At 41.5% G+C, this 26,795-nt stretch overlaps 1 protein-coding gene across 41 annotated transcripts in view; it reads right to left on the bottom strand.

Moving 5' to 3' along the window:
- Positions 1-26,795, bottom strand: part of PTPRD (protein tyrosine phosphatase receptor type D) — a 1,152,007-nt gene that overhangs the window by 289,934 nt on the left and 835,278 nt on the right. For all 41 annotated transcript variants that reach the window (XM_053371570.1, XM_053371569.1, XM_053371568.1 and 38 more), the window contains one exon: positions 8,106-8,271. In XM_053371570.1, coding sequence (XP_053227545.1) covers positions 8,106-8,190 — 85 coding nt within the window. In that variant the 5' untranslated portion in view covers positions 8,191-8,271. The remainder of the gene's footprint in view (positions 1-8,105; positions 8,272-26,795) is intronic.

The raw sequence follows: 26,795 nt of genomic DNA, 5'->3' as shown, positions 1-26,795 counted from the left end.
AAGAAGAACTGGCAAAGTAATATCTGTTTTTCTCTCTTCCAAACAGTGCACATTTAGTATTATCAAAGGACTACTTTTCCAGAATATTATATGGTTAGTGCTAAGCTGGGGAACAATTCATCCAGAAAGTGACAAGCATACACCAGAATATTTACACATTATACCTAATTGAAAAATAAAAGCACTATTGCAGCTGCCTTGTGCATGTGTGGGACAGGGAGGGAGGGGGGTGAAGCTTGTGCTGCTATCCAATTCCAGTTTTTTCATGCTGTCAGTGGAGAAATGTGTACACAACGGCACAAGCTTTCCTTCCATTCTAATGAACTAAAAGCTTTTACCAGAAATGACCATGTCAAGCATTATCCAGGATCCAAAACAGAATGCATGAGTTATGTGCATGGCCAGAGATAGATCCTGTTTTGGGACAAATATGCTAAATGCGTCCATGCTCCAACAGTAAATCAGAAGATTATAGCCATGAAAATAATTATGGTCCACTGGTTCACGGAAGCACAAACTTTTCCAAGAGCTGCATCACCATGGCTCCTTCCTAACATGATAAACCATAGCTCATCATTATATCTGTCTGTAGCAAGAGTCTATACAAACTTGAGCATTCCTAGATAGCTAAATCACTAAATCACCCATTTCATGCCCTGTTATCTCAGCAGTCAGAAGAAGAAAAATCAGTGTTTCAAAGTGCAGCAGCGATCAAACTTTATTTGTTTACATTTCAAAGGGAACACACCTCCTGATAAAAAGTGCTTCTGTCTGTGGGGTTTTGCAGCGAGACTACAATTAACCCTTAAGATTAGTATGAATAAGAATGGACTAGAGAGGACAATACTCATTTCTGCTTCTTCAAGGAAGCAATTGAGTGAATGAAATGCTATAGAACGGGGCCTTCTCTGCAGTGGCTCCCAGTCTGTGGAATGCTCTCCCCAGGGAAGTTTGCTTGGCGCCTTCATTACATACCTTTAGGTGCCAGGCAATATGTTCCTTTTTAACCAGCCCTTTGGTTGATCGGTTTGACATCCTATACCTTTTAAAAGTGTCTAGCGTCTCTAGAAGGACCATATTCTCCCATATAAACAAGCCCAGGCTTTGGGGTCTTCTGGAGTAGCCCTTCTTTCAGCCCCATCACCCTCACCGGTGTGTTTGGTGGGGACATTGGAGAGGGCCTTCTTGGTGGCTGTTCATAGAATTCGAAACTCCCTTTCAAATATCCTGGGCCTAAGCTGTAAAAGGCACTAGAGGTCATAACCAGCACTTTGAATTGTGCCTGGAAACAGACCAGTAGTGAGTGGAGCTGTTCCTTATAAGCTCCAGTCAGCAGTCTGGCTGCAGCTCCCTGGGCCAGTTGACGTTTCTGAGAACTTTTCCGCTGCAGCCCCACATAGAGCATGTCAGAGGAATCCCAAGGCACGTGGCCAAATCAGACATCTTCAGGACATACCGCAGGCTTCTTCATTTCCATTACAACAGTAGCTTCAAGAAGCACACACCATCCTGAATGTGATAGCATGAGGATTGCCAAATGTATGAAATGAGCCAGTGGTGAATTATGAACAGATGGCACAGAAACTCCATTCCAGAGTTAAAAACAAAAAAAGCCTGACAATTAATTCTCTGTGGGAACAAAGGGATTAGAACTCCTCTAATAATATTATTAGAATGAAGAAACTTATTAGCTTTATGAACTTTTCTCATAGGCGAAACTTCCACAGAAAGTAAGACAGGAATCGACTGTATATCTGTTACAATCCTATATCGCCCTTGCGGTGATAGAGCTATTTAGGAATGTACAAGGAAATCCATCTTTATCACTTATCAGGTTTTTGTATTGAAACAGAAGAGGAAAGGAGAGCTTGTGCAGACAGGAGTTCTCATTATAAACACAACTGTCACCTTTGGTCAAAAGCCAATTTTGACCAAAACTTCATAAAATGGCTTAACCTTTGAAAAAGCTTCAACAATGGCAACTGTTCCATCCAAAAAAAAAAAAGGAAGAACCAGGAACAATGATGAATTGTCTTAGGGAGTCTTGTGAGTTTGAATATCTTTTTGATTTTATTTAAACTAATGAAAGATAATATTGGAATACGTGAATCTGCAGAGCCACTTTTGTACGTTTCCATCTAACAGCAAAAATCTAGTATCGTATTATATTGCCCTCTCACCAGATTATTGTTTTGCACTGAAAGAAGAGAGCTCAGGGGAATGTTTAATTACAAGCAAAAGGGAAATGGCAATCTATACTCATTGTGCTATTATCTAATCGTCCTTCAGTGGCAATCCTCAAAACGCTCTGCTGGAAAACCTCATTCGTTCCCCAAAATGAATTTGCCACTACAACACACAGAGCAACAGGTCTCATGTGTTTCAAACTGAGATGCCTTTGTAATCAGTCGCAACACACTCTGCCCTCTCTTCTGAAGTTCTTAAGTGCAATAAAATGTAAAAAAAATAGAACTAGGGTCATTTCTCAGAAATATTGTAAGCCATGCAGTCATCACTATAGACCAGACTCCTTGACTACATCAGCCCAGCAGGGAAGCACTGTTGCTAGCTACAGTTTTAGCAGCATTTATTAATCTTACAAATGCTCAATAGGGAAATGAAGGGATTAAGTTCCCCCAATAAATAAATACATAAATACTGCTTTGCAGCCATGCTACCCTTATGCTTTTATATAACATTTTGGTATAGCTAAGCTACTGTTTTCTTAACTAACCTTAGCAATCAGGAATAGTAAGCGCTACGGTCAGTAGAAGGAAAGAATGGAAGGTTCAAAGTAAGACTGAGAAATGTGAAGCTTGACTGGCAGGTGAAGAATACTTGGAACTTGCAGAAATGACTGGGGGGATAAGTTGGATGCTCCTAACAGAGGCTCCATGTTGTGCTCGGCCCTGAAACTCTTCCCTGAGCAGCTTGTGGGTGGGGCTTGCCCCGCTCCAAGACGGTGGTGCCACAGTTATGCCAATGGCCTTTAGCCAATCAGCAGTGTGGCAAGGTTGGGGGTTGGGGGTATCTATTTGGCAGCATGACATAGGGAACTCCTTTTGCTTCGCACTTCTGAACACCCGCCCACCCACCCGTTAATTAGGTCGTGTTTGGCCTTGCTTTGGACTTCGGTTGGTCGCCTGTTTTTGGAGTGGGGGCCAGGAAGGAATTTTTTCCAGTGTGGCAGATTGGCTGTGGCCACTTGGTTTTTGCCTACCTCTTAGCAATCGTCACAACTTTGTAAGGTTTGGTGGATAGGCATTGGTTTAGGGGAATGTGGGGAGAGGAGGTGCAGCCATCAACTGCCCCTCCAATGAATAGGGTATTCCATTAAAGGAATCCGGGGGTCTGGATCTCGTCCGAAGCCCAGAGAGGGGCTAGGGCCATGCCAGGACCCCCGGGAACCCCAGGGGTGAACACCAGTCAATATACATTGATGGAGCTCCCCCTGCTGGTTGTTTGCCCTTCCAGGCTTCCTGCAGGGTGGGCAGGAGCCAGTTATAGTTTTGATACCAATGCCTAAACCAATACCAGGCACATTTGTGTATTTTAATAAAGTTGTGGCCAAAATTTGCCCATTAACATTTAAATTAAATTCTGTCTCCACTGTGTCTTTATTTCCATGGGGGATAGGTTTTGGGTCTCGAAGCACATGCAGCTCCCTCTGTTTTCCTTCCAAATAAATGGAGGGAAAGTTAAAAATCAAAAGATATGTCTGGCAACTTATCTCTTCTTAGGATAGAGCTAAAATTTTGCAGTTTGTTTCCTTCTTTCTCTGGTATATCTGATGTAAATCTTGTGCACATTGCAGGCAACTGGATACTAGAAAATATGGATGCCTACTTCTTTGTAGAATAGCAACACAAAGAGAAGGCAATTTTCAGTGCAGAATCGACAAGAAATGATTCCTTGATTTTGCCCCTGTCCACAACTTTTTTTTGCTACAACTCCTCTCCCACAACTGTTTTTATACCTGTTGGGTTTCTATGTGTTTGCATAAGTAAACGTGGCTCTGAAACTCTGGGGTGGAGAAATTGGAAAGGTTTAAATGTCCTTTTCCTGACCACTTCCCCTGCTTCCCTTTGCAATGCAAAGAGCAGGAGGTTAAGGGTTACACTCCATGGGATATGTACCTTGTCTTTCAAGCACCTAATTAAATTTGCCCCTTCTTTACATTAATGGGACACAAAGGTGCTTAACTCTGGCTGGAATGCGATCATGTTTTGTAGATCGTATTCAAAAGGAAGAGCAGGGAAGGAAGTGAGGAGCGCAGAAAAAGTGGGTGGCCCAGGCTGGCCTTCTCACAATCCCCTGCTGTCACCACTGTGAGAAGGAAGAAGCCTGCATTTAAAAAACTGCAGGCTTCCTTCCCTGGACTGAATCAGGGGAGGGAGAAGTCTTTCTTCCCTCCGCATTCCCCCAAAGCGATGTCAATGGAGGGGGACACACAAAGCATTGATGGCATTCCAGGTGAAGGAAGCCTGCCTTTCAAAATAGAGACTTGCTTCTCACATCATCAGGGGAGCGGGTGGAAAAAGATCTGCCCTTCATTCTGCTTTCCCTAGCAGTGACAGCATTGAGTGGGACTGGGGAGGGGGGTAGTTGGTGAACTGTGAAGTGCAGAGGGTTTTGAGGGGTGAGCTGCAAGTGAAGAAGGAGGGAGTTTGGGACAAAGCATAAAGGGAAGGGATTGGCAGGTAGGCAGGTTTGTGAGCAACAGGAGCAGAAGCAGCAGCCTCTGTGTGTGTGTGTGTGTGTGTATGTGTGTGTGTGTTAAAGGACCCCCGGACAGTTAAGTCCAGTCAAAGGGGACTATGGGGTTGCAGCGCTTATCTTGCTCTCAGGCTGAGGGAGCCGGCATTTGTCCACAGACAGCTTTTCGGGTCATGTGGCCAGCAGGACTACACCTCTTCTGGCGCAACGAAACACCGTGATGGAAACCAGAGTGCACGGAAACACCGTTTACCCTCCTGCCGCAGTGGTACCTATTTATCTACTTCACTGCTGTGCTTTCGAACTGCAAGGTTGGCAGGAGGTGGAACAGAGCAACAGGAGCACACCCCGTCGCGGGGATTCAAACCGTCAACCTTCTGATCAGTATTATACACAAACACAAAGTGACATATATAACTAATGTATAAAGGTAAACGGTAAAGGAACCCCTGACCATTAGGTCCAGTCGCGGACGACTCTGGGGTTGCAGCGCTCAACTCGTATTATTGGCCTAGGGAGCTTCCAGGTCATGTGGCCAGCATGACTAAGCTGCTTCTGGCAAACCAGAGAAGTGCACGGAAATGCCATTTACCTTCCCTCTGGAGTGGTACCTATTTATCTACTTGCACTTTGTGCTTTCGAACTGCTAGGTTGGCAGGAGTAACCAGTGTATACTATGCACTTAAAACACATTTCCATTCCACCTTTCTTCATAAAAAATAATAATGCCACAATTTAACATCTGACTTAACACCTAAGTTACCAGCACTTAACACTAAATCATAATGCACCAACAGATTAAAAATATTATAAAAACAACCATCCAGAAACAAAAAGCTTTTTTTCCCTTTTTTAAAGGAAAGCATATACTATCTTTCAGAAGGCTCCTAAAGGAGTGAAGGGTGAGACTGCCTCCTTCAGAAGGGAGTTTCAAAGCATAGGCAGAGTCACGAATAAAGCATTCTCCCTGATCTCAGTCAAGGAAGGCAAAAGGATACAACCAGCAGGGCCTATGAATGTTATCTCAGCTGCTGGGCAGACTTCAATAGGAGATACCCCAATCTTAAACCAGTGAGGGCTTCTGCCTTGTGTAGAACACATCACCTGTATATGTATACAGTGGTACCTCATTAGGCCCCATTAGCTAAAGTGGTGCTTCAGGTTAAGAACAGTTTCAGGTTAAGAACCAACCTCCGGAACGAATTAAGTACTTAACCCGAGGTACCACTGTATGTTTATGTCTGTATGAGACAAGTACGCAGATGACTTGAGGCAATGGGAGTGATTCTGCAAAATTCAACTCCCATAATGCACTTTGGATACTCAGGGTCTATAAAATGTAACATTAGCATGGGAGGATGATAACTTTCCCCACAGAGCATTTAATGATATTTCTGCCAGCAAGAAATTTCAGCGAAACATTTTCCAGTGGGAAATACTTAATTGGAAACTAACCAACCAGACCTACTTATTATCCTTAAGTCGGCAGTTTCATGAACTACTCCAAAGAAGCAAATGTGTTAAGAGAAACAAAAGCCTCTTGTCAAAACCCACAGTGCTTAATAGCTGATTGCCAAATTTTATTTTGTTTTGAGCAATAAGGAACAGAATGCTGAAAACAACGATTAGCAAAGCAAGGAAATCTGAAAGCACTTTATTACAAAATTGCCTGTTTAAAAAACTAAATCTGCTAGCGATTCTCAGGAAAATATTATTTCTGTGTTCAAATGCTTAACAAAGGAAAAAGAAACAAACTGTTGAAACAGTTGTTCTTTTGTTCATTCCCAAGAGCTACTGGGAAGGTTTAAACTTTGTATCACTTTTTTATAAAAACAAAAAAACCTGTGATCTTTGCAAAGTTTTATCTGACTTGTGACAATTTTTTCTCCAGTTCTATCATCATGAACATTTTACAATTGGCAAAACTTTAGGATATATATTTTTAATGTATTGTCCTTTAAGAACAATTTCCACATTTTAAAAAAGTGACTCTCTTAAAATGCCTAATTGAAAAAAGATTGGGCTATATCCCAGTTCATTATTTATTGGCTGAAGTGTTAAAATGTCCTTGTCTTCACCTTATGCACAAACATCCCAGCTGGTCATTTAACTATCTGGAAGAGGTCCAACATTCACCACTGTCATTAATTTACAAATGTGTGTTTTCAGTGTTTGCTTTCTAAATTTCATTCACTCTAAACCTAACTTCAGACTATTCTGTACACATGATTGAAAACAGAAAACCACGAGGAACAGCCACCAGAATCTGCAGCTTAGTACACTCATTGATAAATTAACTTGAATCAAAGTGTGACAGTAAGAGCACACTATATACCATCCTTCTTTCTTGACGAAGATGTTCAAATAACAATTATCCATGCTGAACCCAAGAGACAAGTAAGTAGTATCAATGCTTGCTAACGATACCTACATTGTAATGTAATATTTTAGCACTCAGGTTGTTTACTTCTTAAAGTGATTCCCCTGGATGCTTACAAAGCCCCTCCAAATTAAAGATTCCCTCAAAATTAGCTCAAAGAAGTTACCAGTGGGAAATGCTGCAAGTTCAAGTGATGTCACCAGAATACAGACAAACCTGCCTCAACTAGTTCACGCAAGAGGGGTTTTCCCTCCTTGTTCAATGCGGAAAGCCAGAAGACAGCTGGGACAAAGAACACGTGTAAACAAGGCAAACCTAATGATTTCCTAATTAAGAAGAAGATATTATCTTCTCATTAATTGGCAAGCTAATTGACCAAAACTCTACAGTACCACAATATGAGTCCTGGACTTAGAACCTAGGTGCCTGCAGTACACCAAAGTCTCCACACTCTAAAGCCCAGCCTCAAAGTTGACAGTTCTGCTTGGTTTCTTCAAACACTGTACTCCACGACAGCTGTTGGACATAATACATTACAACAGCTGCTGTGACAGACACAAAGGACCTGGAATTTTAATTGGCCTCAACATTGCATTGTTTGTCTTTTCAGAGCTTGAAAAGAAAATATCCAAGGAACTGGGGGGGAAATACCTAGTAAGACTAAGTGATGTTTGCCTTCTGGCAAGCAAGGTTAGGTTTTGTTTTGGCTACACAATTTTGCTCGCATTGTCTCTTTGAAATGACTGATCACAAGCAAACAGAGAGCAGTAGGAACCTTCCAACGCTCAAGAAAAGGGGTATTAACGACAGGAAAAAATAGTAGGGAACTCAGTAAATAATCCCTTTCAAACACTGGCTGAGAGCCAAGGTGGATCCCACAGTGTCTCAAGTCTGAGTCAAAAGCAAGATTATTCACAAGCCCCCAGAATGTGCCGACCATAAACAGAACTCTTCATTACAGCCAATATTTTATTTGCAAGGGTGAAAAAAGTAGACGGGGAGAGCTTACTTTCAGCATCAGCACAGAGCAGGAAGCAGAGGAGCAGTACTACTGGCCTGGCTACATGCATCCTCCGACAGCTTGGCACCAGCATACTTTGGCGGCTTCGATCACTGGCTTAGAAGCCACCGCGAGTCTCTCCAATCTGAAATTCCAGATGAAGAATTTTCAAAGCCTGAGAGGAACAAGAAAGAGAGAGAGAGAAATATTTAGAATGTTTTTGCTCCTTCCTTTCCAAATGCATAAACAATGCACACTTTTAATGAGCAAGATAAAAGCATTGGATTCCAGTCTTGAAGGCTGGGATTAGCCTGGTAAAATAACCCGAGAGTAGCACATTTTAACAGCCACTATGTTCTTTTCCAAGGCACCTTGTAACCCAGGTTGTGATCAACAGTTCCTATGTGCTGCAGAGAGTCTCCTTTCCTTAGCACCACATCACGAAAATGAGCTGTCATTCCTAATGATGTCCTACTTTAATACTTCAGCTGGAATAAGCCATACAGATACTCTAAAGAAGGGTTTAGAAGGATTCAACCTCCAGGACAAAAGCCTGCTAACAAACAACATATTGGAAGCTGATTTCCTTGCATCAGGTAAGAATGACAGAGCTAAATCTGCTTCTGTTCCTAATGCGCTATATGCAAGGCTAGGATATTGGTATTTGTGGATTAATCCAACCAAGTCTTATCTGGTGTGGCATCTTGAAAATCTGTCCACACAGAACTGTTATTGTTTCCTCTCTGATTTATCACTAAACGCGAATTATATAATTCATGGATAAATTATGAATAAAGATTACATATTCCTGTTCAATCGGTTTAATTTTGTATCTTGTATAAGAACTAATGAATAATACAGCATGAACATCTGCCTTTAAGAAGAAATCAATTTGACTCTACTTTATTCACTCCAACCAAGCTATGTCAGAAACATAACACACACAAAACGCATCGCCTCCAAGAGGAAATTCTAGAGATATCTAAAAATAGATCTATGCTACTAACATAACTCTACAATTTAATTGTGGTTTTCTAAGCAGAGGTAAGATATATGCTTTGGCAGGTCTGAAACAATAGGGAAAAAATACTATTTATATCATAATGCAAGAATTGCTTGCATGAAGGAAACATTAAGATGAAAAAGGGGAGAGAAAATAATACTAATTATTATTCTACTGGAAAGGATTGATACAGATCCGTGGGCGGTATGAAGAGTCTGTTTTAGATCACAGAATAATATTAAAAATCTACTTGAGATAAGAAAAAGAGAAGCAGACACTAGAACTCAGCTTTAATAAAGCTCATGGAAAACCAACTCTTGATTTGATTGCTGCTATCACAAAACACAAACCTAACACAAAACACAAAACCCTCAGAAACCCTCAACGTGCTGAAAGAACCAGCTCTCTGCTTTCACCGCTACCATCTTTGTGCCAGCATTTCAAATGACAGCAAAGTCCATGAGACATCAGTCCTGTCGGACTCAATTTGTGTCTGTGCAAGCGTGTCAGAGCCAACTGCTGCAATAATGACTCCCATACTATCACAGAAGATGGGAAAGTGTATCAAATGCATTTTCAAAGACGAGATGATTTGGGCTTTTGCATCTACCCATCTGAAGGAGTAATGACAAAGGATCGAACTATTTCCAGATACTGATGGCCTTGTGGGGAGCGGGCGGGAGGGTGAGGTGGATCTGAACATTGGCAGCGCACAAGTTTTCTAACTGTGTCTTTAGAGAAGGCACATATAAATTAATGAGCAAATAAATGGTTCAGGGGAGTAATGAAGAAGAAAATTGTGAGCTGCATCAAAGACCTTTTCAACTAAGTTATTACTTTAATGTAGCGCTGGGGGAGGGGAGATTTTTCTCCTGTGGTTCAAATGTGCAATGAAGCTTTTGGTAGCAACTGAACGGACCATAATACAACTTTTAAAAAGGGGTGTATTCTATACAGCCATCTGGCAGTTTTCACTCTCTTGCTTCCCAACTATTTATTTATTTATTTATCTTGGTCTTAAAGATTTTCTAGAGATAACCTTGCCTTCTCATATTTTGAAATGCCAATTAGTGAGACCATTTCGCCCCTCCCTTTTCAGTCACATCCTTTTTTCTTTTTTTGAAGTTCCTATCAGGTTTTTCTGGGAGGATAAAATGAGGAAGGATAAATACCCCTTCCTAGCTCACGTAAGACATATTTGCTTATGTGTTGCTTGACTAGGTCAGAAACAGGGCCGGATTTAGGTTTGACGAGGCCCTGAGCTACTGAAAGTAATGGGGCCCTTTATATGTCCAGCTGCCCTTTGTCAACAACTGTCACTGGTTTTTTGTTGTTGAATATATGCTATATGGTAATTTATGGACCTAATAGGTATCTAAAGCCATTTGCACATGCAGAATGTAGGCACCCTATATATAGAAATGAGCAAACCATTGATATTTTAGGGAGCAGGCTAGCAGGCCTTACTTACATCATTACTTACATCATAGGAGCAAGCCTACACAACACAAAACCCTGTTGTAGGTTTTATTTTATTTGCTTTTTATCTTATATTTTGGAAATATACATCCAGGTATTTTTTCTCTTTAATTTTTTTGGGCCCCCAAGAGTGTGGGGCTCTAAGCTATAGCTTGCTTAGCTAATATGTAATTCTGGCACTGGTCAGAAAGCACATTCTTCGTCATGGCTGACAATCCTGGCAGTCATACATACCCCTTTGGAATCTTAAGACAATGCAATGGATTACTTGCTCTGCCCAAGGTATGATAGAGAACAGCAACAACTGACAAAAGATGGACATAATACAGTACAAGGACAGGAAGAAACATCATGGACAGAAAAATAGCCACACACAAGAAGAACAAAGAGAGAGTCTGAAGGCTTTGCCTGTAGTAGGACTTTAAATTATTTGAGGTGTTAATGTGAATGGAAGTTGTTAAAATTGCAGCTGCAATATAAGGGTTTGTTATTCTGGCTGGTATGTATCAGTAATTGGAATTTGTAAGTTTTTTGAATGCAGAGTTAAAGTAAATTATCAAATCATCAGTTCTAGCGCATAGGGGATCAACAAAAGAATACAATTTGGCATCTGAACAATTGGCATTATTAGTTGTATTATAATTTGGTATTGACAATGAGGCATTTATTGGGTTACTGTAACTGAAAACTAATAAAAATGATTACACACAGGAATCTTAAGACAATACTATGGGCCTTCAGGGTGATGGTCACTTCCTTTCTTCCTGCAATATACTTAAGAGATGCTTCTGAAATTCTATTAAGCCAAATTAGTTTACCGATTTTGGAGTCTGTTAACAAATCTTGTTTTAATAAATAAACAAATAATAAATATTTTTATTATTCTAAATTCTGCTCACAACACAGCGCATGTGGTTTGTTGCGGCTTTTAGTTCCTTCAGTTGATTTGCTTTGTTTTGCCCCACATAAGCGATAGCAAACCTCAGCCCCAGGGGCCAGATTCTGCCCTCCAGTCCTCCCTGTCTGGCCCTCATAATTCTCTCCAGGCAAATCCCATTCCACAGACCATTTCCCAAGGCTACCCCTTTCCAGGCCTGCTTGGCAACTTCCTTAAGTATTTTCTTTAAAAACTAACAAATTTTATTGTGGTTTTTTTTAATGAATACAAATACAATAACCATTAAACATCTGATCGACACATGAAGCACTCTGAACAGGACCCCAGAAGAAGTATCATGTTTTTCTTCAAGGCGCACACATTTTTTTCCAGAACTGAAGAACCCCGGGACCAGATGGTTTTAGCAGGGAATTCTGTAAAATCTTTAGAGAGGAAGTCACACCTTGATTGGTGAAGGTGCACAATGCTATTCTGGGAGGTGTAAAAATTCTTAGTTATGGAGGGAATTGCAGTTGGTGGGAACTGTATGGGCACTACCAGTCCTACCCCCAGTGGGCCACTGTAGATAAAATAGCTAACCCCTTTCTTCATGCTACTATGTTAGTTTGGTGGCAATGGTGCAATGTGTTAGCAGCGGGCAAGTCCTCCCTTCCTTGCTCATCCAAACTCCCACAACAATGACAAAGATCTTCAGTATTGTGGATGAGAGTCCAACGGTGTTTTCTGGGTGAACCATCTCATCGAGAAAGGGCACCCTATTTCAAAAGGCTACTCTTTGTGAGAAATTGGGGCTTGTGAAATACAACTGGTTCCATCTAGCGCAAGGCCTATTGTTCCTAAAAGGCTTAGCATCTGTTCCTCCGATCAAGCAAACATTTTTAAGGAGTGGTCTTCCAGTCCTACAAGTTGCTACTTGAGGAATCCATGGGCTCTTCAGAGACCCTGTGGGTCAGAGGTGTAGTGTTGAGCAGTACATGTTTCTGGGGAGCATGGCTCCCTCCCCAAACCAGTCCTGTATTGCTTTGCGAGCACTCAGGGAGGGTGATTTGAGGGACGCGGTGGCCAGGCACTCTTTGATCCCAATCTCACCTTTGCTGGTGAGGCTGGTATTGAGAGGCGCAAGGCTACCGCATCCCACACCGGCCTAAATGAGGAGCCTTTACAGGGCTTAGATCTGGGGAGGGTGGCACAAGGAGAGTGCAACAACCATGCCTCAAATATTAGAAATTATCCAAGTTAAACTGGAATTCAGGACAGAACGCAAGACAGAGTTAACCCATGGAACAGGAAAGAAAGGGGGATACAGAACACTCATGCTTGAAAATGTATAATTACATGTCAAGGACAAAGTGCAATCTCATTTGAGATGCATCCACACACACACACACACACACACACACACACCGCACCCTCTTGTGTTACGTAAGATTTCTGATTTCAATGTGTTGCTCCAAAAACACTTCTTGCGCTTCTCAATATTTTCAGAAAGATTGTGAATGGGAATCTGTGTCACAAAATGTCACGCGGAAAAGAAGGTGATGCATTTTGTAGCTATAAACACCCTGCTCTGCTCACCTCTCCATGCAGACGTAAGTGATTAACAATAGCAAAGTCTTTGGCACTGTGCCCCGAGTGGCTCTCATTATCGTTCACATCACACAACCTGGAGCCCTTTCCTGATCCTTTCCTTTGCACACTTTCAGAGTGCCATGACGTTAACTAACCAGAAAACATACTAATATGTTCCCCTGCGACCCTTGCCCTTTTAGGGAGGGGGGAGAACTCTGTAGCTTCTTGTATGACTGCGATAGGCTTTTAGTATTTCAGGCTGTGAAAACACACGCATCTGGAATAGGAAAGTGCCATTTTAAAATAATGTTAGTGAAGCCATGCGGATGACAGGGCTGGTAACACTGGGCAGGAACAAGGCAGGATATAGGCAAATGCTGTCAAGCAGCTCCACAAAAGCTCTGCTTTAGTCCTGACCTACAACATACTTTAACCTCGGCCCTCAACCTCACTCATTGATGGACAAACAATCGTGCCAAATAGTACTGAATAGGGTAGCAGGAATTCTTCTTCCACTACACTTGCTTTTAAATTAAATCTCTAACTCTAAGAACCCTTTTCAATACCAAGCAACATCCTCATGTCCATTGTGTATGCTTCTGAGTCACATCTAGCTCCAAACGTCCAACAGCAAAAAGCTAATCCAGACTGGCATATTTCAAAAAGAGAAAATAAGAAAGCAAGAAGATTAAGTTCAATACTAAGGAAACGGGAATTGTATACAATTTAGGAAAGAAGTGTCATTTGGGATTTGTGAAGGAAACATGCACAAAAAGTAAAATTATATTGCCCTATATTGCAAACTCCTCTTTCTAGAGATAACTTTGCAGGAGCTGGGGGCACTGTTTGCAACTGACTTCATGCACTGAGGCTCCGAAAGCAGTGAAATGTTTCAATATTGCCATTACTGATGCTCTTTTCATGAAGAATAGCAAAACACAATACTCCATAAATATTTTATTCATGGGAATGCCCTTTGCTAAGAACACTGGTATGTAGAAATTTTTGCATGCAGGGATTCTATATATGCACACAGGCCAATCCATGACAATATCTGCACAATACAAGGGTGGGGGGATTAAGAAAGAGAAGAAGGCTACTGAAACAGACACAGCAAGAGATTTTTTTAAAAAGAATGCTGAAACAGTATCTTGTACCTTCAAGAGAGTACTGGTCTACAGCATAGGTCTGTATAGTTAAAGCTATGGTTTTCCCAGTAGTGACGTATGGAAGTAAGAGCTGGACCATAAAGAAGGCTGATTTTTGTATGACATCTGCTTAAAGACAGCTGTATATTATGATATTCTAATAGTGATACTGATCTCACATCAATATTTTTATTCTATAAAAGAAGTAGCCAACTGAAATATATATCTGCCTATCAGTTATTCAAAGCTTGCATTTGTCCAACATCTGCCTTTAAAAAGTGAGGGCTCAATCTTGCAATGAACATTTTTAATTGAACATCCACATGCACATTGCAAAGTTAAGACACTAACAGGACAACCTTATACCTATCTACCCAGAAGTCAGTCTCACTGAAGCTTACTGCCAGGTAAGTGGAGATAGGATTACAATGGGATTTCTGAGAATACCTATAGGATTAATTGACTAAGAATTTGTTTATGATTCCTGTATAAACCTTAAAATCAGACATGAAATTTCCTGTTTCAGAAAAAGGTAACCAGAATGTATTGCTTGCTATTGTATCACCCAGTCAAGAGTATATACTAGCATGTCAACTAAGCAACCAACCTAGAAATCTGAATCTGAGAAATAAACTGTACAAATGCAAAAGTTCTGCCTCCATCCAGAAATAGAGCGTATTTTCTTTAACTTACTGAATGGAGATAAATGAATGTGAGAGGGAGCTCATGGCAATGGGGACAGTCAAAAACTGCATTGTACATACAAGCCATACTAGACCCTCATCTTGACGTAGAGTAGACCTTCCAGGTTTGACCCTGCTCAAGTGTCAGTGCCCCTCCCCCAAGAATATACGCCCAATGCCTCAGTCAAAGTCTACCTACATCTGGAATCCATGAAGAAGGAGAAGGAGGAGGAGGAGGAGTTTGGATTTGATATCCCACTTTATCACTGCCCTTCAGGAGTCTCAAAGCGGCTAACATTCTCCTTTCCCTTCCTCCCCCACAACAAACACTCTGTGTGGTGAGCAGGGCTGAGAGACTTCAGAGAAGGTAACTAGCCCAAGGTCACCCAGCAGCTGCATGTGGAGGAGCGGAGACACGAACCCGGTTCACCAGATTAAGAGTCTACCACTCTTAACCAACACACAACACTGGCTCTCCAGTTGTGGCAAATTTTAGAATCCCAGAACATTGTCTTGTGCAGTTTTTATACTCATATTAGGCTAGGCCTTTGTTCCCTGGGAGCAGGGTTCACTGGGATTGGGTCCTCAACTGAAGGAACCATTTCAAACAGAAAGATGCATCGCTGACTATTTAAGGTGAAACTACAAAACGCAGTGTATCTTAAGAAAACATACTCTTTGTGTCTCTCATAACAAATACAGTCATACCTTGGTTTTCGAACAGCTTAGTTCTCAAACATTTTGGCTCCTGAACACCGCAAACCCAGAAGTGAGTGTTCCAGTTTGCGAACTATTTTTGGAAGCCGAACATCTGACACGGCTTCCGTAGCTTCGGTTTCCGAACATTTTGGAAGTCGAATAGACTTCCGGAACGGATTCTGTTCGACTTCCAATGTACGACTGTATAGCAAAGTTATGAACTCGTGTCAAACAATCACCCTTAGCAAAATAATGAAAGGATTTGTGCAGTCTCATGGAAACCTACTACATGGCCCTGTTTAATTGTTCATTACAATAGTCGCTCAGTGTTAAGAATGTATTAGCCAGAAATATGTGTACTTTTGAGAATAAATAAAATGTCCAGAACAAAGGAGGCAGGAGGGGAAGTCTCCTGCCATCTACAAATGGCCCCACTAAAACAGAAGTGCCAGAGTTGGGGGTTGCTCAGTTAGCAACTCTTACATCATATTAAGGAACTTTGGCTGTATTTGAACAGTATTTCTATTGTATGGATGAAGCAGTTCAAGGTAGCTAAGAAGAAGCATCAATAATATGTTGAGCTCATGCATGCAATTCCACATCTACTTCTGGGGCTGTTTTGTAAACAGATTTCATGCTCAACTGCTGACCAGGGAGGAACATCAATAACTGCCGAGCCCCTGTCATAGAGGCAGAGAAAATTTGTACAGTCCAGTGGTCACAAATGACTTGGCCCACCCCTAATTCAGGAACACCACCGGGCGAAAGGAATAGAAAGGCAATCAGGACAGAAAATGATAGAACACATTAGTTGAGCAAGGAATTATTTTCTACTACAAGAAGAATATAGGATTTTGAATTGTTTCTTCACTGATACATTTCAAAGGCTTAAAATAAAATAAAACAGACATGATAACTAATACACTCCTAGAATGTCTACAACTGCCTGAAGTCTGTATTCGACAGGTTTCTTTAGTAAACCAGCACTATCAGTTTGTTAAAAAAATATATATTCCCAGTTCAAATTTTCTAGTTACATCTTGTCTACATAAAATGCTTACCATAGCCATCAATCAGTTACTTCCTAATTGACCAGAGGCATAGTTTAGGTAGTAGTGTGCAAAGTTAGAAAATATCATTAACAAAGTGTGTAAGATATTTGTGGCCACATTATTTTCTGCTTTCTATGACTAAGGAAATACATACTAGAGGCATATCAATGTACCTTTAAATTATGCAGAACAATAGAGAAATCCCACGGTTCTCCGTGTTTGCAGTGTTAACTAATTAATTCCATCAACAAATTGACTGCTAGAGTGCTCTCCCAATTAAAATTGTTCTCTGGTACCAGCATGGGACACTACACTAGAGTGTCTCTGCTGCAGAGGCAAAAAGAAAATGGAAAATGGCAGACTACAGACATCCTGCAGACTACAGAAAAGGAATGTCCACTTCACTCATCTCTTTGCGTGGCAAGGTCCCGCCCCCCCACTCCCCGAGGTTGAATAAAGACACTTGACACCAGTATTTTAGGTTAATAGGTTTAAAAAGGCCACAACTTTATTGGTTGTGAGTGGTATTGGCTTAGGCATTGGACCTAACCGACTATATTTGACTCCTGCCCGTCTGCAGGGAGTCCGGGAAGTGTTAACCACCAGTAGGGGGAGTCCTGCTGATGCATATCAACTAGGAGCTCCCCTGGGGGTTACCGATAGGGGTCGTGCCTTAGGCCACAGCCTCACCGGGCTTCGGACAGGGCCATGCCCCTGGACTCCTTTAACAGAATAACCTTCAATGTTTTGGGCAGGTGATGGCGCTACTTCCCCTCATCTCTTCTCCATAAATATCCCAATGCCTAAACGCCTAACCTTACCAAGTTGTGATGATTTGCTATGAGGTACGCGAAAACCAAGTGGCTGGTACCAATTTGCCAAGTAGAAAAAGTCCCATCAGGCCCCTCAACGGCGACCAACCGAAGTCCATAGCAAGGTCAAGAGATGAAAAACCTAAAGGGCGGAAGGGTGGGGAAACCAGAGCAGCTGGAAGTGTGAAAAGGGGAGAGCTCCCTGTCGCGTCCTATTTATTTATTTATTTTTAAAGATATTTATTAAAGTTTTCAAATTTAATACAATAAAAAAGAATCAAAACAGAAAAAGCAAAAAAGTTTAAAAACACATAAAGTTCCCAGTACTTATTTTTCAATAACATACTTCCTTGACCTCCTCACACCTCCTCTTCTTGTATTCCAATTCAAATTGTTAATTCAGCAAATCCTTATCTGTAGTTTTTAACCTATTTCTATTTAGTTCATTTTAAAAAACCAATTTTGCCTTATCCAAACTTAAACATCAATACTTATACATCACTACTCATTCTTAAAGCATTTTTTCTAAGGTCGACCCAAATTCCCTTCCACGAATTCCCCAATTTTCATAATAAACAAAATAAAAACAGAACATATTGAAATTATGTACCCTTTGGATTCCCAAACTCCCCCCCCTTTTCCCGGTTTCAGTCCCCATCAAATATCCATCAGTCTTAATCTACTATCAGCCTGGAGATCTCACATCCGAGGCTCTTAATTCTCTCTCAATTCTTCTCTGCCGGTTTTTTTGATAGTCCTTAATGTTGCACACCAAATTTTGATAGTCCTTAATGTTGCACACCAAATCTCGGAGAAGCTACAGGATCCATGTTTCTTCCAGCCAGGCCTCCATACTTAAAAGTGGAGCTTGAATCTTGTTTCTTACTCCTTTCAAGTCCAAATGTCCCCAAAGCTCCCACTTCCACCTTAAGCAAATTTGTAATCCTTAGGTCTTCAGATCTCCACATAAGGGGATCTCTCCATTTTTCAGTCTCCAATTCAGGCCAGATTTTCCACATCAAGTTTTTATTTTCCTTTATTACCATCATGTCAGACCTCAAGTTCTCCTTTGTCCTCTGCAAAATTGCAGCTCCTCCTTCCTTTTCTTCAAGGACAGCATATGTCTCCTTCTCCAAATTCTCAAAGCTCTCAAGTTTCTCTTTTTGTCCAGTTGAATAGACTTCCTGATTCAAATCCTTATCCGATTCAATAATGTTGTTTACAGTTGAGTCCAGAGTTGTAACATTTGTAGCCAAAACATCAATTTGGCCTTGTAACTTTCCCAAGAGAACAAAGACTCTGTCCAATTCAGCCTGGATTTTCCCTCCTCCAGCCATTATTGTAATGCCCCAAAACCCCCTCTAGAGGGATTTTGGTTCCTTGATATTCATTCCAGTTCAAATCCAAAAATCCAGTTAGTTTGTATCAGCTCTTCCTTGTTTTCAACAGATTGTAACCAAATTGTAACAAATATAACCAGCAGAAGCAACAGAAACAAAGTTCTCTTTTTCCGTCTTGACAGCTAATTTGACAGCTGTCAAACTCTTCAGTACCTCATCAACAGGCTCTCTCGTGGAGCACTCCCGGGTCCGGGGGGGTGGCACTTCAGCTCCCAAACTTAGCTCTTTATCCTCCAGTTAAATTTCTTATACTGCCAAATCGTGAAATTAAAGTCTTTTACCAAAGTAGAAAAAAGGGGGTTCTCTCGACCTTAGTTAGCAGGTCCTTGCTTTAAATAATTTACAAGACGGGGAGACGGACTTCCTGTTTGCGCCTTCCCCGGTCGTGCCTAATTCAAAAGAAAATTTTCTTTACAATTCCAATTTCCGTACTACTCACGGGTTGTTACTTTAAAGTCCAATTGCTCACAAGAAGAAGTCAGCGCTCTCCGACCATGGCAGTGCGGCTTCACTCCGCAGGAGAAGCAGTCGACTCTCAGCACCGCGTCACTCACTCCGTCGCCCGTTCCGAAGCCTTTAAAAAGGCTCCTTCGCAGGTCGGGGGGCACAGATAGTGCCTGCCGAGTCACCAGGTTCACAGGCTTCACCGCCTGTGATTTTTGAGGGTCCCCGCGTCGCCGCAGCGGCAACACCCAATCCTGCGGAGCCGATTCCCTCCGGAGCTCAGAGGGAATCCGCCATTAGTCGATGGCGCTAACCCGGAAGTCCCTGTCGCGTCCTACTTAAATGAAGCAGGCCACACCCCCAGACCAATTGGATTGGTCGCCTGGGCAGTGACACGGCTGGGAATCCCCCCAATCGTGTGTGGCTGACCACACACCCCACGCACATGGAGGGGTCATGAGAGCCCGCAACCCCACCTCCTCCTTAAGGCGGAAGTGGCTTTAGCTTACTAGCTAGTACCAGAAAATTCAAAGGTGATAAGTCATTCTGTTTCTGTGTATTTACGAGAGATGGCACACAAAGGGGAAAAGAGGTAGCAGCCCTGCTTTGATGAAAAGACAGAAGATGTGGTATTAAACCTCTCCAGCACTGGTGGGACACAAGACGTATGAGCTCATAGTTCTTGTTACATTCACTCAGAAATTTCCCAAGTTATACTCCAGAAAGCCAGAACTCATGTTTCCCAGGCAATCTGAGGTTGTAAAACCACGCCACCATTCGTGACAGCCCTCTCTTTTCCTGAAATGCCTTCTGGCCAATGCCCCACCCACAAAACACATTCCTCCTCCTGTTACTTCCTATTTATTTACTCTTCACTTGGTGTAAAGGGAGAAAGGACCAAGGTTTTCTCCTTAATTCCCTCTCCGTGGCTCTAACATGCTGGGTAGCAGTACACCAAGGTGCAAAAGAAAGGGGAATTTTGGAGTGGTAGCTTCCACAAAGGCTACTGCAATAACATATATTAATTACTCTTCATCCTTCTGCATGATATGGCTCTTAAAAATTCCTTGCTAAATCAGAAAGTGGGTTCCACCCACCACTTCCTATAGACAAACCTTAGTTTCCAGCACCACAAGGCATTATGTTAATGTCATATTCCTCCACAGTGAATTATTTTTTCACACTTTACCTTTTTATTTTCAGCTTTATGGTTTCTAAGTTACCCATTCTACTTGTTGCCTAATCAAATGGAAGCATGAGTGACTGAGACTGTGAATTCACAGAATGGACTCAGAACAGTAATCTAGCTTCAACTAGTTTTAGCCTGACTGCACTTTTATTATAAAGTTTCCTGATGGCAATATAGTCATATTAGATTTAAAGATGGACAGCTAGAGTGGTTATTTTTCAAAAGCAATTGGCAGCATAAAATGATTTGATACAAATACTTTGTGAAGCAATAGTAGCACAATAAATTCCACACACTAAAATAAGCCAAAGTAGCACAAAATTTTGCAAATTTGCTGATCTTTTGGAAATTAAATTAATTCATTATTGAAAATGAGAAAATGTGTGTGTGTGTGTGTGTGTGTGTGTGTGTGTGAAATATAATTACAGTGGTACATCAGGTTAAGTACTTAATTCGTTCTGGAGGTCTGTTCTTAACCTGAAACTGTTCTTAACCTGAAGCACCACTTTAGCTAATGTACTATTTCTGGGTTAGCGGAGTGCGTAACCTGAAGCGTATGTAACCTGAAGCATATGTAACCCGAGGTACCAAAACCTACAGAATCGTCTATGAGGTGATGCTTCTTACTCTAGACATGAAAACAAAAAGCTATTTGTGACAGAAAATAATACAGTGGAACCTCAGTTGTCAAACGCTTCAGAAGGCAAACAATTAGGAACCCAAATGCTGACAACCTGGACGTGAATGCTTCCGTTTTCGAACACACCTCGGAAGTCGAATGGCTTCCGAGGCGTGTTTCTCCATTTTTGAAAAGGAATTTGCTAACCAGCAATTGTGCCTCAGTTGTCGAACACTTTGGAAGTCGAATGGTCTTCCTGAACGGATTACGTTCAACAACTGAGGTTCCACTTTATGAGCTTAGACGCAAAATTAGGTGAGAGCAAAAAATGCATATAAAGTGCTGTTAAAATGTGTACAATAATAAAATAAGGTTTTAATCCCACAGAAAACACAAATGTACCATGAATACGAGAATAAAATTATTAAAAGGCAACAGTACGAATCTTATCTATCCAAAATGATGCCGGAGACCAAACAGATTTTGACCCCCAAGGGGTCTTCCTCAGAAGTCAAGGAATTTGCAACACACAATTTACAAGTTAGCCACTTGGTTGTTCTTTATAGAGGATAAGATGAGCTGGCCAATCATATCCATAAGGTTAATATGCAAACGTGCTGAACCTGAAGATATAGAAGATGATACATTTATTTATTTTTGCCATTTTTGTTAACCACCCTGTGGTCTTGTAGTAAAATCTCAGCAGGAGCAGCGCGTTCACAAGAAAAGAAAAGAGTTGCAAAGGCAACCAGCATACACCCCTAGAAAGTTCCCACCAGGGATTGTGGCCCTTTGGCCAAGGAACATTTTCTGCCCTTGTGGTAAACCATCTCCTTCTGGAAGAGTTGAAACATTAAGGCAAATGAAAAAACGAAAGTATCGTGGAGCAGAAATATATGTGCCAGCATCCTTAATAAGTCAGAATTAGATTATGTCACAGTCAACTTAACCTATCATGCAAAACTTGAACTAAAAGCAAGCATGAATGTACCAAGCCTCATGTGCACAGACACACACCACAGCGCTCCTAGTCATTAAGCTTTCATCTGCACATGTACACACATCTGCGAATATACAGCGGCTGTTAAGGGATATTCACATTGCCAATGACTCCAAACCCAGAATTTTACTCAGACTGATGATGGTTTAAGAATAAAACTCAACAAATAAGATTTGTGCGTCAAGCCCCAAAACCCACCCCAAGGAAATAAAGACACAATGGACACAGAAATTAGTTTAAAGGTTAATGGGCAAATTTAGGCCACAACTTTATTGAATACACAAGTGTGACTGGTATTGGCTTAGGCATTGGTATCAAAGATTATAACTGGCTCCTGCCCACCCTACAGAAAGCCTAACAGGGTAAACTTCCAACAGGAGAGCTCCATCAATGGCTATTGACTGGTGCTTACCCCTGGAGTTCCCGGGGGTCCTGACATGGCCCTAGCCCCTCCCTGGGCTTTGGACGAGATCCAGACCCCTGGATTCCTTTAACAGAATACCCTATAAAACGGAGGGGCAGGTGATGGCCACACCTCCCCTCCCCATGCTGCGCTAAACCAATGCCTAACTGCCACACGAGCCTTGCGCTCGCCGCCAATACCATCACACCTGTAGCCATTCCTTCAAACCATCTGTAATCTCTGCTAGCATTTGTCAAGAAACTACAGGATCAATGTGGACTGTGGCTAAGATTGTGTGTATGCAGCTTCCAAAATCAGCATTCCTTAGTCAATGGAACACATTGCTCCAGTTTAGAGATAATTAACTGTCAACAGACTTTTCATGGTTGAGGAATGGTGTTGATGTGCCCCTTCACCATGAGCACACACACACACACACACACACAAAACCCCTCAACTGTCCAGCTCATGCAGTTATGGAAATGAGACATCTGTGCATGTAGGCCTTCATATGGAACCTATCTAGGTATCACGCATTGATTTAAGGTAATCAGTGGAGAAGCTACCCCACAATTTTTCCACCATACACAGTCTGCTGCCAGCTAGTAATTGCAACAGCCACTGCATGGTCGTGCGACTCTGTTAAATGGTTCTCCTATTTATCTGAACTTTTGATATTGATCATATTCTAGAAGAAGCTGGGTACAAATAAAACTGTTTACTGGAGAAGAGGCATAGCTGATTTCCAAATCAATCCCGACTGTTTCATTATACACTAACTGCGCTTGCATTGTAAGGTTACAAGGATATGTTGAAGAGTTGCATGAAGCCAACACAGTTGGGACATAAGCTTGCTTTCCATCCATTATTACAATTGATTGTAAAGCTAGAAAAATGGTTCGAGATAAAAGAATAATCTCAGTTACATAATGGCTGATCACTTTGCCCTTATAGCTACCAAGCAAGATCTATTTACCAATATGATAGCTTTCCCATGCTGGCAGGGCTTTACTTCAGTTACACACAACCAGTACCTGACAGATAAACTACAAAGAAACATTGAATTCTTTGCAATTCAGTGTTTCAGATATTTATATTCTCTTATAGACAAGTCAACATTCCCCCAGAAGCTTATATTCCTGCATTCCAGGAGGCTGGACTAGATTATTCTCAGGGACCCTTCCAATGCTATGATTCTGTAATTCTAAATGTCTGGTATCTCACATTTATTTATTTTTCATTTACTATCACCTGTCAGTTTAATTTCAGAAAACCAGTTGGGAGGTGGGGAGAGCAATGATGTTTCTTTCAGAGGTTATTTTAATATTTAAAACCCTCTAATAAATTGCCCTTATCTTAAAACAAAACATTTTCTTTTTTCCTCTGTAAGACGATAATGCAGAGTTCTGTACGGAACACTGCAGTGTGTACTTTGAGGGGGTTTCATCTTTCAAAAGAATAAATGCTTGAGCAACGGATGCTAATCCAAGGAAGTTACTGCTGCACATTCTATTATAATGGATAAGTCTCTTGATGTGTGTGCTCTCCCTGGAGTATTGTTCCAGATTGATTATCATCTTTATAATGAAATGCTCAATTACTGCTTTGAAATAGGTAATTATAAAGAGAGTGTGTATTTTCCAGTTGGGGATTTTGTTTTGATCCCCCTCCCTCTTTTAATTATCACTGCATGAAAGGCAAGTGAAGAAGTTTCAACTGCAGCTCAGTTTCTTTCTAAAAAAATGAAAACTATTTGTGGTGCTATTCATAAAATTTATATCGGATCCCCAATTGTGGTTTAAAGTTTTATTTCCCACTATCGAGGATAGAGCAAATGCAGTGTGTCTGTGTGCGCTGCCACAATTTCTTGGGAATATTTGTCCCCAAACAATGGAGTCAATCCTGGTAAACAACTTCATGAAGTGTATAACAGGATACAAATACCGGCTAATTGCAGATGGATTAAGACCAGTAGGACACCTCTGGGCCCCAACACAGCTGTGCAGATCTGAGCCCTACTCCATATCTTCTTCATAGTATTAGGCTGCCTATTTTGTTCTGTTGCCTCACTTTCAAGCTTGCCTGGAAAGTATATGCTATGACCTGGGAAACATTAATTGTACAGTCATACCTCAGGTTACAGCCGCTTCAGGTTGCGTTTTTTCGGATTACGGACCAACAAAACCCAGATGTACCAGAATGGTGGTTATTTCTGGGTTTCGGTGGTTGCGCATGCGGAGAAGCGCTAAATCGTGCTTTGCGCATGCGCAGAACTGCCGGATCGCAACCCGCGCAGACGCGGGTTGCGAACACTGTGAGTTGCGAACGTGCATCCCACACAGATCACGTTCGCAAACCAAGCATCCACTGTAACAACGTATGGGTGGAAGTTGGCCAAAGTGGGAGGCGGCCATTCACACATGCTCAGAAACAGCATTTATTGTTTGATGTTTGATTATGTTTTTATATGTGCTGGAAGCCGCCCAGAGTGGCTGGGGCAACCCAGCAAGATAGACGAGGTATAAATAAAAATTGTTGTTCTTGTTTTTACTGCTTCATACGGGTAGTTTTCATACTGGTAGTGGGACATACTGGTAGTGGGTGGCACTGTGGTCTAAACCACTGAGCCTCTTGGGCTTGCTGATCAAAAGGTTGGTGATTTGAATCCCCACGACGGAGTGAGCTCCCGTTGCTCTGTCCCAGCTCCTGCCAACCTAGCAGTTCGAAAGCACACCACTGCGAGTAGATAAATAGGTACCACTGTGGCAGGAAGGTAAACGGCATTTCCGTGTTCTCTGGTTTCCGTCACGGTGTTCTATTGTGCCAGAAGAGGTTTAGTCATGCTGGCCACATCATCCGGAAAGGTGTCTGCAGACAAATGCCGGCTCCCTCGGCCTGAAAGCGAGATGAGCACCTTTGACTGGACTTAACAGTCCAGGGGTCCTTTACCTTTACCTAATTTGCAGACTTGGTTCCATGAACCAAAGCAGATTCTGCTAGTTACCCTAGTATTCCAATGTCATATGAACTGTGGAGTTCAGGCCAGTTGTATCCCTTTTAACAATAGCACCAAAATTGTGAAGTTCCCTTCCCAAGGAGGTGTGTCTTGTTTCTTTCCTTTAATTTTTTTGGGGGCCCGCAATAGAGTGGGGCCCTAAGCTATAGCTTGTTTGGCTTATACCTAAGTCTGGCACTGAACAGAACCAATATTCAGCAGACTATACAGAGACTCTTCCTTTATACATTCCATCCTGCAACCTGAAGACAACTGCTTTGTCCAAATGCCTTTCAAAACAATTCTTCTATGAATTGACAGGCATTTTTCCTGAGGGTTAACTGGATCTAAGGGGGTGGAGAAAGTGCTTTTAATTTCAAGGGTCAGAAGTTAGGAGGAAAACTATAAATATTTCCATTCCTGAGCAGTCCTCCTGCTGCAGCAGCAGGTCATTAATTTTGAAAGAGGTTTTGCTGCTGAAGGAAGTCTTTCAGTTGCTGATGTGTTGGGTTAGTTTATACTGCTTGCTTTAGATTCCAAGATACGCCATCGGTGGTGAATTATTTATTCTTTCTTTATTAGACAAAGGCTAGCAAAAGCATTTGAACTGCGTGAGAAAATGCAAACGATTTGTCTGATCACCAGTGGCCAGGATTAGTAAATTAAACTGGAATTAATCAGAGTGTCTCAGCACTACCAAACAACCATGGTAAGCATACTGGCACAAGGGTGTGTGTTAAAAATGGGTTGTGATTTTATTGAGGTGTGGTGTTCACTGGCAGACCAGCAAAATGAGGGTGAGCTATGCTTTGTATCTTTGGGAGATGGAGGGGAAACAAATTCCAGAAACATAATCCTACTTCAAAACTTGAAGGGGGATGTCTCATGTATTCCTTTACTTTACAAAGATTAGATACAGTTCTAATGAATGCTAGAAGGATGCTACCAAGTAGAATTGATATATTTATTCGCTGGAGGAAACTGCTTCAAAATGCAATGTATCTTATATTGCAATTTATTTATTTTTTGACTTTAATAAGTGAGGAAAAACTTCTTTCTGAATGCTGCTTGAACATAATAAGACTCGGATTACTCAGACACCATTTACAAACTGCCACAGGAGTTTAGTTATTTCTTCTTCTGATACCATGACTTTTCAAGTTATCTTCAAGTACCTCCACACACACATCTACACTCATAATGATGTTCTGTTATTTGAATTCACCACAAACTACACAACAACAGATCGCTCACGGAAGGATTTTGGGTGGAAATATTTCTACTTCTCCCTCCCAAAACACGACTT

Source organism: Podarcis raffonei, chromosome 17 (assembly GCF_027172205.1).
Source record: "Podarcis raffonei isolate rPodRaf1 chromosome 17, rPodRaf1.pri, whole genome shotgun sequence".
In the NCBI taxonomy this organism is placed as follows: Eukaryota; Metazoa; Chordata; class Lepidosauria; order Squamata; family Lacertidae; genus Podarcis; species Podarcis raffonei.
The sequence above is the reverse complement of the archived record's forward strand: the minus strand, read 5'-3'. Positions and strand labels throughout refer to the sequence as shown.